Genomic DNA, 12,053 nt, shown 5'->3' on the forward strand with positions numbered 1-12,053 from the left:
TAACCCGGGAGAGTAACTACTACGAGAACGCTTTTGGGATCTTTTTTAAAACGGGGGCCACATTTTTCATTAACGAAACACTTTGAAACTTGGAACACTGGTAGAATGTGTCATATAAAACATCTTTTTCTCTTAGTCTTCTTTAAAAAAAAAAAGAAATCCATAAGTTATTCCATGTTAAAGTTGTCGTATTTCTGTAATTTCAACCAATCACTGACGTCCATTCAGCCGATATACATTAAGTGCCGACTACATAAACAAACGATTCTGAAACAATTAACCCTAACCCTAACCCTAGGGTTAGGGTTAGGGTTAAAGCAAATTTAAAATGAAAAAAGCAAATAAAACGAAGGTATGGAGATTAAATACGCTTTACATCGCTTAATCAGCCAAAGGAGTAAATATAAACAACTGAATACTTGTCAGTGATTGGTTGAAATTATCGAAATAAGACAATTTTTTACATGAAATAAATTCGAATACAAAAATATTTTTCTGTTCTATAACACAAAATAGATAAGTATACGAAGTTTGAAAGTCTTTCCGTACCAAAAACACTACGTAAAACATTAATGAAAACTGGCGCCCCTGTTTTAAAATAGATCCCGCTTTTGTTTGATACTAATTCGTAAGTTTCGGTGGGTGAAATGCAAATGGGAAGGGCAAGCATGAAAATGAAACAAGGACTGCATAAAATAGAAATGAAAACCAGAAACCCCATAAATGTGAGTTCTGGAATGAGGAATTAAGATCTTCTGTAGTAATATTCCATGTGTGTATCATAATATTTAGGAAGGAGTGGCTCAGAAAATTTGTGAGGAAATAATATCGTTTAAGTTGAAACAACTTCTATGTTTTTAGTGGTTTTCAGTAGAAAGTAAGCAGGTGTATGGCGTGGGGGATTTCCTTTTTAAAATAGTGAATTACTTTAAATATTTATTTCATTAATTTATGAACAATCGTGTCATTGTATATGCATTTTTAACATTCCAGTCACTATATCGCTGGTTAAACGCAGTTAAAAGAGATAAGTAGAGCCTTTGTAACCCGGAATAGTAAATACCATGGAAAATTATTTTGTCTGATAATCAATTTTATCGACATTTTTTTGTCATTAGTAGCCTTGTACAGGTTTCGTTGGGCGAAATGCAAATGGGAAGTACAAACATGAAAAAGATACGAGCACTGCTTAAAATAGAAATGAAAAAAACAGAAACCCCATAAATGTGAGTGTTTAGGATGATATAAAATAACAGAATAACTGGAGACATTCCGTTAAGAAGGGTCGTAACATGTTTGCGAAAGGAACATCAAATATGCTGAGCTCATAGGTATGTTACACAAAGGCTTTATTGAAGAGCCTGAATTGTGATAGCTGTGGATATGTTCTTTCGGGAGACAAGCTTTGTTAATCATATAAAATCGCATATTATACGCATTGAAACAATCTATGGCTACCAACCGCTATATCTACAGTATATCACTTGTGCAGCACAGGACAAAGTGCACAAATAGAAACCGGGACTACAAAAACATCTGAAGAGAGATCCATTGATATTCTCAAACATTTCTGTTGAAATACTGTGTTTCTTTTTTGGTTGTCGCGTTTGTTTTAGACGTTGTAAGTCATCAGCTGGTCTTAAAATAAATCCTCGAAGTATGGTACTGAGCATTAGATAATAATGTAGTAATATAATGAGTAGACTTATTGTCTGACAAAACAAATCACACACACACACACACACATTATATAACTGCTGTTTTCACTGTCTTAAGCGAGATCTAGAATGAATATTTTCATATTTATTCTTAACACGTAGGGTAGATATAGGAAGGATGAAAAGAAGTAGACAATTCATTAAAATCTGGTTCTTTATTTTTCAGTGCTTCACTGCTAAAGAAATCCTTGGAATCGTTCAGCTGAATTCATCATCTGATGTCATAACCAGAGAAGAATTTTCAAACTTCTCTTTGGTTTTACTCTACCATTTGCAGAACGTCTCCAATGATTGTCAGTCTCCGGGGGGTTCCTTCATAAACTATCAAACCAAAATGATGCATTTATTAACGGAAGACTCTAAAACTATATCCAAAATTAAAGTCGACCTGTTTCTTCACAAACTTCTAAATCTCGGCCACCAAGACGACGATGACCATGACAATGAAGACCACGCTCGTGATGGTCATGGTGAACACTCTAAGGATAGTGACGATGGTCACAATGATCACGATAGCGATGATGATGATGATGATGACCATGATGATCATGATCATGATGGTAATGGTCACGATGATGACGATCGTGATGATGATGGTAATGGTCACGATGATGACGATCATGATGATGATGGTAATGGTCACGATGATGACGATCATGATGATGATGGTAATGGTCACGATGATGACGATCATGATGATGATGGTAATGGTCACGATGATGACGATCATGATGATGATGGTAATGGTCACGATGATGACGATCATGATGATGATGGTAATGGTCACGATAACCACGATCATGATGATGATGGTAATGGTCACGATGATGATGATGCATTACCATTAGTTTTCAAGAAAAAGGTTGGTAGTTTTTTCTTACTGTCTGAGTAAATATTTTGGAGCATTTAGTTTTAGCCCTTTAATGTACCTTCTACTTTTTCTTTAAATATCAATTCCCATTTTGTTCAAATACTTACTGATATAAGAGACAGAGAGAAAGCTATTAGGTTGTCGTACGACCTGTTGAAATTAGCTGGCAAATGTCCTTCAAATCTAATTTTGAATAAGGTAAAAACACATTAGATGATGCAATCTTGCCTAATTTCACGGTTTCTGAGCTGACATTTTTTGTCCCCCCCCCCCCCGCTTCGCAATGTCGCTGCGCATTTAGAAACGTTTATAGCATAAAATAAGATTAGCTAACGCCCATTCTATACAGTGATACGTGGACAAAATCTAAACGACTTTTTATTTCAGATTGCTCCTGCACTTATATGCAATCAAATGAGCTTCTGAGACAAAAGTTCCCAAAAGATCTATGTAAGATTCTTGTGCACGAAAAACTAATTTAATATATTAATAAAAATCGTTGTAGTTGTTTTTAAAACCAACCTGAATTCACGTTTATTTTAGAATTTAATTAAAACGCTGGGGTGTATTTTTTAAAGGGTGTATTTTTTTAAACGTAAAATGTTAAGATTTCACACACAAAACTTTAATACAAACTTGTTACCATTTCAAATATACTTGAGACATAGTCAAACCCATAAGAAAATCATTCATACATCCTATTAGTAATTCTTGGTGGAACTGTATAATTTTCTGGTGATTTTGGCTCTTTCTTTGGATTCTATTAAAGGACAGTTTTATTTGTTAGTGTTTCAGTGTTGATATTATTTTGGACCAAGCAGACGTATTAAAAGACGAGGCCAGTATTTCAGATAAGTTACAAAGTATTTCCGAAATTATCGTCGGCCATATATTTTCAAGTGAGTTGCAATTTAAACTTGTATTACTTATTAATAAAAGGAAGGTGGCGAACTGGCAGAATCGTTAACATGCCGGACAAAATGCTTAGCGGCATTTCGTCTGTCGCTACTTTCTGAGTTCAAATTCCGCCGACGTCGACTTTGCCTTTCATTCTTTCGGGGTCACATGCACTCTCCCCCCCCCCCTCACACACACACACATATATATATATATATATATATATATATATATATATATATATATATATATATATATATAAATAAATTTGTAGTGTAATATATAGATTTATAGAATCGTCCGGCTATAACAGAAAGCTCCTCTAGTGAATCCGGCTATCAGACCACATAGTAATCCAATACAATGGAGTATAATGCAGAGTTCCGTGTAGCTGGAATTCGGGAGACCCAATCGATGAAATTATTTCCTCCTGACATTTTACGATTTACACACACACACACACACACACACACACACACACACACACACTATTTACTTTATCATATATATATCCTGTTAACTAACTCTACTTTCATTCTTTTCTATTACTTGTTTCACTCATTAGCTTGAGGCCATGCTGGGGCACCGACCGCCTTCAAAAAATTTTAATCGAACGAATCGATCCTAGTACTTGTTTTTAAAACCAGGTACTTATTCTATCGGTCTCTCTTGACGAACCACTAGATACGGGAACATAAGCATATATCAACACCAGTTATCAAACAGTGCCCCCCGCCACGCACGCACACACACACACACACACACACACACACACTTACACACTTACACACGACGAGCTTCTTTCAGTTTCCGTCTACCAAAAACAATCATAAGGGTTTGGTCGGCCCGCGGCTATAGTAGAAGACACTTGCCCAAGGTGCCACGCAGTAGAACTGAACCCGGAACCATGTAGCTGGGAAGCAAACTTCTTGCCTTACACATTTTTATCACGGTGCCTTCAGCTGTGTTTTTTATTGAATACATTTTTTCTTTCCTCTGTTAAAGGAATGTGCTGTTTGCCATTCTGAGTGTTGCTTTATTCAAAGCTTGTCACAAATTTGGTCTTAAGGATAAAGTAATTAATTTTCTTTGTAAAGTAAATTGCAACACAATTTTCTTCCTAAACAGAACCATACAAGTGATAGATAATTATTTTCTATCATTAGAGAGAAAACTGTGTCGTCCTACTTTTGACAGAAGTGATGGCGAAGTTTTGTTTTGTTCGTTTAACGAGAGTTGAAAGAATTTGTGCCTGCTTCTTAAATTGCTACTTGAAATATATAAATATATGCATGTGTGTGTGTGTGTGTGTGTGTGTGTGTGTGTGTGTGTGTGTGTGTGTGTGTGTGTGTGTGTGTGTGTGTGTGTGTGTGTGTGTGTTTTAAGTGCAGACACTTTTAAAGGAATTTTTGAAAAATCACTCTAATGATTATGAACGCATTGCACCTTATAGTTTCTATGGGAGACAAAAAGAACCAGGAAAGTAGCTGATGCAAGGAAAGAGATAGTGTTAGGCCCTAGTGGCTAATTTACCCCACATAGGGTAGCAACAGCGACACCAGCAGGTGGGAAACTGTCACTCCATTTTCTATGGCTAGAGAAAGTAGCGAACACATTTTTAGAGTTGTTTCTCAGCAACAACAACAACAATAACAACTACAGTTGAATCGTCATGACTACGGAGTGAACTCAGTGCAAGGAGAAAAGACAACAGCAGCGACAACCATAGAAAGGAGAAGAACAATGGCGGGAAATTCATTGTGGCTTCAGGAAAAATTCAGGACAACGGAAATAATGACAAAGACGCCAAAAGTAACAATGTAGATTACAAGAACAGAGCTATCACCACCATTGATAACAACAATACGAGCAATTGTGTTGTACTAGTAATAATACGTCCTGGGTGTGGTGTGAAATTGCACCCGATTGTGGAGTCGCAACGTGAGAATAATGAGGTTACCTCTAAGCTCACCCCGAGAGCATGGTTTACCAGGCTGGCGTCTGGTGGGATAAAGTCTGTCTCATGGGGATTCCTCGTTAGCCTTGGCAACCCCTCTAGAGATGGTGTCACACTAAAAACACCGGTAGTTGTGTCACCTCATCACAACCCTTACTAAGAGCGAAAATGTCAAATACAAAATGTCAAATGTATTGACCAACGGTGTGAATGAGGTTGGGAGTGATAATGGTAAAATATCACATCCTGCAGGAGGCCTACTACACAGCAGGGTTGGCCCGGTCGTCATCTAGCTGCTGCGGCGGTACGAAAGAAAGGAGGAAAAAGCGACTGGAGCAGATTAAATGCAACTGTGATGGAATGTTACATCTGAAGTGAACCTAACAGATTTGGTTACATGGATAGGACGAGAGAGATATGGCTTTGAAAAAGAATTTTTTGATGTAACTTGACAGAGAGACTAAGTGACCAAGTAAGGCATGAAATAGAAAGGCTGCTTGATAGAAGTACAAACCGAAGAAATCAAACGCAGAATCTACAAGACGGAAAACAGCAATGTAATACGGATCAATGTCAAAATACACTGAAAGCAGAGACATGCAGGTTCAGACATCTTGTATTGGGAGACCCCTAACTGAGCATAAGGAACCAGAACATAACTTTTGCTATGAAGAGCTGGTTATTGCTAATAGATTACATAATATTACCGAGTCAGATGAAAGAAAAAGATTACCATCAATAAGAAAGACAAGGAAGAGCAAAATAGTGAAAGGGATATAGATAGTTAAGCAAGTCTTTGGCAAGATCAGAAGTAATGATGGCACCATGACCAACAAATGAATGTATACTGCAACAGTGGTAGTAACAGAAAGACAATCCCAAGAGAAAGAAAGAGAACCCTGTTGGGAAAAGCGATTGAAGGGACAGGTAGATCAGCTCCGAAAAGGTCTTGCGAGGGTAGAGATTCTTAGCAACAGGAAGAAAATGAAAATTAGATTCCATGAAGTAATCCAAAGAAAGTTCTAGTCGAAACAAAGAAGATAGAGTGGAGTAATGGAAGAATTAAAACTAAGGATAGAAAGAAAAGCTGCCAAGATCAAGAGATACAAGAACAGAATTGAACAGTTTAGACAAAATGTTTGAAACAGATGAAAGCAAATTTTTATAAGGAACTAAATGGAGATGTTACAGTGAAAGTATCGCCTAACAAGAAAGAGACAGGAATTCTGGAGAAATATTTGGAGCCAAAAGGCGAAGCACAATGACGATGCAGGATTGTTAAAAAATAAATAAATAAAGGCAAATAACACAGATTTGCCAATACAGAGAAACACAAAGATCATAGGAGAAAAGTTAAGAAATCTTTGAACCGGATGCCAAACTGGCAATCTTCTGGATCAGAATTTTGGCTAAATCCAGGAATTTTGGCTAAAATGTTTCACTGTGCTTCATGATAGAATGAGAACGCAACCAAATAGTTGTATTGAGACAGGAGATGTCCCTGTATGGATGAAGAAAGGCAGGACGGTGCTGATATTGAAAGACAAAAAAAGAGAGGAAATATAGCAAGTAACTACTGACCAATAACTTGCCTTCCACTGATATGAAAGTTGCTAACAGGTGTTTATTGCAAAGGATACGAAAGACATAGAGTAACAGTCTTTAAAATATAGATTATTTGCCAACATAATGTGGCAGTCCCGCTTGGGATGAATGTTACTGTTGTTTTAGCCCCAGGAAACATCGTCTCCAGTTGGCTATATGACACACATCTGTGTCCTTATATTTTCGAACAGGGAAGCTCAGCACCGTCACCCAGCACAAAGCAATATCTGTGGACCGCGGTTTCTGGGTTATTTCCCTTCCTCGACACAGAATAACTGCTTGGCTGAGATGACACTGCTAAATTCTCGTTCGAAAATATATAGTTTTCAAAGTGATACACAAAGTGATACACAAGCACTGATCTACTAAATAGAAACGTTATTATTTCCAAATGTCTCAACGAGAGACATACATTAACAGTACTTTAAAGTAAAGGTTAGTTGCCAGCATAATGTGACAGTCTCGGTACAGTAGTGTTATTGTATGTCTCTCGTTGAGAGATTTAGAAATAATAACGTTTCTATTTAGTAGATCAGTGTTTGTGCATCACTTTGTGTGTCACTTTGAAAACTATATATATCTCAGCCAAGCAGTTATTCTGTGCCGAGGAAGGGAAATAATCCAGAATCCACGGTCCACAGATGTTGATTTCTGCTGAGTGGGGGTACTGGGCTCCCCTCTTCGAAAATATTAGGACACAGATGTGTGTCGTAAAGCCAGCTGGAGACGATGTTTCCTGGGGCTAAAACAACAGTGACATTCATCCCAACCGGGACTGCCACATCATGTTCACAAATAATCTTTACTTATATATATATATATATATATATATATATATATATATATATATATATATATATATATATATATATATATATATATATATATATATATGTGTGTGTGTGTGTGTGTGTGTGTGTGTGTGTGTGTGTGATTGTATACATTTGAGTAGGGAGACCTGCTGTCAGAAGAACGGAAAGGATATAGAAGAGAGGAGATAAACGAATGATTGTATATAGATCAGCAAATGGGACATGTTTCTTCAATAACATCCTTAACCAGAAGAACTGAAAGTTTCTTTTAAATGAAAATAATCTTTTCTACTTTAGGCACAAGGCTTGAAATTCTGGGGGGGGGGGGGGGGCAGTAGATTAAATCAACCTCAGCACGCAACTGGTACTTAATTTATGAGAATAATGCAGAATATACAGTTTCAAAAGAAACACTAATTTTTATACTTTTATATATACTTCCAACCAGCTGCACAATTTCGTTTTTACATTTGAAATCCAATGGGCGTTGCTAGTATTAAATAAAAAGAAGGAAACATATGCAAATAATATCGAAGAACTTCAGTAGTAATTCGTGAAAGCATCTTTTTGTAGATTGTTTATTTTTAAACTATTTCAGCTTAATATAATATCGACTTGTTTCTTTTAGCTTCAACCATTCACGAAAGTTGCCGGTTGTTGCCAGAGAGAAGTGCGTTTATTAACTACATATTTAATAATTTTGGATCGAAAAATCACATGTCTAAAGATGGTAAGACAATTTCTTTACCAAATTTTTATTGTAACATATTGGATCTCTGTATAAAACGCAAGTGATGTAGCTGTATTGCTAAATGAAAATAAACTAATGGCTTAATGGTAAGGGTATTCGGTTCACGATGGTAGAGTAGCGAGTTCGATTTCCAGCAATGCATTGTGTCCTTGAGCAAGACACTTTCTTTCATGTTACTCCATTCTACTCATCTGGCAAAAAAAAGAGCTGTACCTGTAATTCAAAAGGGCCAGCCTTGTTATATTCTATGTCACACTGAATCTCTCTGAGAACTACGTTAAAGGTATGCGTGTCTGTGGAGTGCTCAGCCACCTGCGCGGTAATTTCACTTGCAGGCTGTTCCATTGACTGGATCAGCTGGAAGCTTCGTCGTTTTAACCGACGGAGTGCCAGTTAAATTAACATTATTTAAGAATTAACAGATTACCAGAAAATGAATATTTTATTTCAGTTTGATTTCCTTAATTTTGGAGATGTACTTGCATAGCAAGTGACCTGATCTGAGATCGTGTGTTGAAACAAAAATAATTGCAGCATGGAAGGTGTTTATAAGCCATTTAAAAACACACAAGAACCGTTAGATTCACTTCAACGTTTAAATTTAATTTGCCAAAATATTTTCGTCGTTTTAAGACCACTACCTGTTCATTGACAAAATTCTGTGACAAAATTCCACGGAATTTTGTCAGTGTGTTTTTAAATGGCTTATAAACACCTTCCACACTGCAATTATTCCTTTTATGTTTTCTAGATTTTAAGAAATTAATTAAGCTACTAGGTCTTGGAACAAAGAATCAAGAAAAAGAAGCGCATGACCATCAGCATTCCAAACGAGCTGTTCAGCCGATGAAAAAAGTGAGTGACGTTCTTCCGTGTTATACGTAAGGCGGCGAGCTGGTAGAATCGTTAGCACGTCGGGGAAAATGGGCAATGACATTTCGTCTGAGTTCGAATTCCGCCAAGGTCACCTTTGCCTTTTGTCTTTATTGGGGGTCGATATAAATGACTCACCCCTTCCCCCGAAAATTGCTGGCCTTGTGCCAAAATTTGAAACCCGTATCCGGAAAGTTTGCCGCAAACATTTTTGCCGCTGGATATTTTGTCTCAGGATATTTGGACGCAGGAAATTTTGCCGCAAGACAATTTCACCGAAAAAAGAAAAAGGATAAATTGCTCCCTTGTCTATTAGATTATTATGGCAAAGTGATAGGGTGGGTGGGGGTGGCAGGGGAGGGGGGCAAAATAAAGCAATGTAAAAGATGATAATGTTTTCAAAAAGAAAATTCTGTTTAAATAAAAGTAATTATTTCTTTATTGGACAAGGGACTAAACATAGAGGGGACAAACAAAGGGATTTAGTCGATTACATAGACCCGAAAAGGATGAAAGGTGAAGTCGACTTCGGCGGAATATGAACTCGGAACGTAGCGGCAGACGAAATACCACTAAGCATTTCGCCCGCCGTGCAAAGATTCTGCCAGCTCGCCGCCAGCTTAAATAAAAGTAATACAATTTGAATATGACAAAATTTACCAAGAACAAAAAGAAAAAAAAAACAGTTAAATTTAAAACAGAATTATATATATATATATATATATATATATATATATATATATATATATATATATATATATATATATATCATTTATTCTTTTACTTGTTTCAGTCAGTTGACTGCGGTCATGCTGGGGCACCACATTTAGTCGAATAAATCGACCCCACTAGCCACTAAACCTTTTTCTATTTTCTCTCCCTGTTTATTTCTGTGTTTCTTTCTGGCGAAGAGCGTAGGCTCGAAACGTAAAAGACTTTCTCACTTCACAAGCGCTAAACTAATACAGCTGTTTGTTGTTTATACACCTATCTTCGCCTTTTTTTAAATAAATTCTCACTATATATATATATATATATATATATATATATATATATATATATATACGCCTGAGAAATGATAGCGAAGTTGCCATTCCTTTGATATTGTTTATAATACAAGAGTGAAGTTTAATCTTTAGACACACAATCTGAGAAAGGAAAAATGTTTTTGAATAATGGTTTCTACCCTTGGGACAGAGTCAAATTTTAGAGGCGGCACGTAATATATAATCCATAAAATCGATCAGTATTTAACTGGCATTTTATTTTACCTACCGCTCAAAGATGAACAGCAATATAGATCTCATCGTGATTTGATCCCTCAAAGTAAAGATATGACATTTTATCCCCCCTCATTTGTTACCAGTCGTCCAACGTGGTCATTCGTTATCAGTCATCCAGTGTGATCATTCGTTACCGGTCATCCAACGTGATTATCCGTTACCAGGCACCCGATGTCCTTGTTTCCTTGAGCTTGACCAATGGTTCGTGTGTTTGTTTTCCACTTTGTATAATTATGTCTTTGCCACAATTTTCTTTTTATAGGTAAGCGATTGTTTTGACAGCTCGGAACTATTAGCTATCTTCAAGGATCAAAATGATAATGCATCACTTTTGTTGCCAGAAAAATTTAGGGAACTCAGTCCCGCTCTTATACAACAACTTCTTTCTAGTTCTTGCCGGAAAAAAGCTGATAAACCAAGCCAGTACAAACGTGAGTAAATCTTACTTTCAATATAATTAATGACATTTATAGAGTTAGTTTGAAAGTCTCTACGTGGTAGCTTGACTTGTTAGAAATAGCTGCTGAGTCTCTTTCATCTCATTGTTTTACGAACAGCAACAACTACAGTACAAGATACGTTGAATAATGCGGTCTCGAGCGAGCTGTTCCTCTGGAAAACACAGGAAGATCGCAAATGAAATTACTAGATTTGTTTCGTCAGGGCTGACCTCGATCACAGCAACTAAAAATATTTAGTCAATGTGCGTTTGTTAGGGATATATTATTGTGAGGTGTAACAGCCAAATGGTTAAATTCCATAATCCTTCCATTGATTTAACGCCATACCTTCGCTCTTGTCTGATGCCTTCTGGTCAGGTCTCTGGTCAAGAGATAACTTCCTCCGTTTACCTCCACTCCAATTTCGGTGAATTTCGAAAAGATCTTGGATACTGTCTTTCACTTCTGGTTATTCCTTAAAAATTTCAATTTTGCATTCACAAAATGCAAATAAACATGAAAATTCTGAAGGAAACTATAAAGCGTCTTCCCCACTTAAGAAATGTTTGTAGCAGATACTTTATGGTAAATGAAAAACTTCGACAAACCCATTTTTCAATTCATCGCTGAATTAGATATTTTAAAATAAAATCTACTTACAACAAAGACATACGGAAAGGAATGGCAAAAGGGCAATTAATCTATTTTCTATTCTTAATAACTGCAGTAATTGATGACTACAACAACATCGCCAAAAACTACTACTACTACTACTACTACTACTACTACTGGACCAGCAATTTTAGGGTGAGGAGGAGTCGATTACATCTACCCCTGTACTGAACT

At 36.6% G+C, this 12,053-nt stretch overlaps 1 protein-coding gene across 2 annotated transcripts in view; it reads left to right on the forward strand.

Moving 5' to 3' along the window:
- LOC106880607 (zinc transporter ZIP12) overlaps positions 1-12,053 on the forward strand; it is a 52,437-nt gene that overhangs the window by 21,966 nt on the left and 18,418 nt on the right. For both annotated transcript variants that reach the window (XM_089364296.1, XM_089364295.1), the window contains exons 3-7: positions 1,885-2,580; positions 3,377-3,488; positions 8,489-8,590; positions 9,363-9,466; positions 11,030-11,198. In XM_089364296.1, coding sequence (XP_089220422.1) covers positions 1,885-2,580; positions 3,377-3,488; positions 8,489-8,590; positions 9,363-9,466; positions 11,030-11,198 — 1,183 coding nt within the window. The remainder of the gene's footprint in view (positions 1-1,884; positions 2,581-3,376; positions 3,489-8,488; positions 8,591-9,362; positions 9,467-11,029; positions 11,199-12,053) is intronic.

Source organism: Octopus bimaculoides, chromosome 16 (assembly GCF_046866305.1).
Source record: "Octopus bimaculoides isolate indiv1 chromosome 16, ASM4686630v1, whole genome shotgun sequence".
Lineage (NCBI taxonomy): Eukaryota > Metazoa > Mollusca > Cephalopoda > Octopoda > Octopodidae > Octopus > Octopus bimaculoides.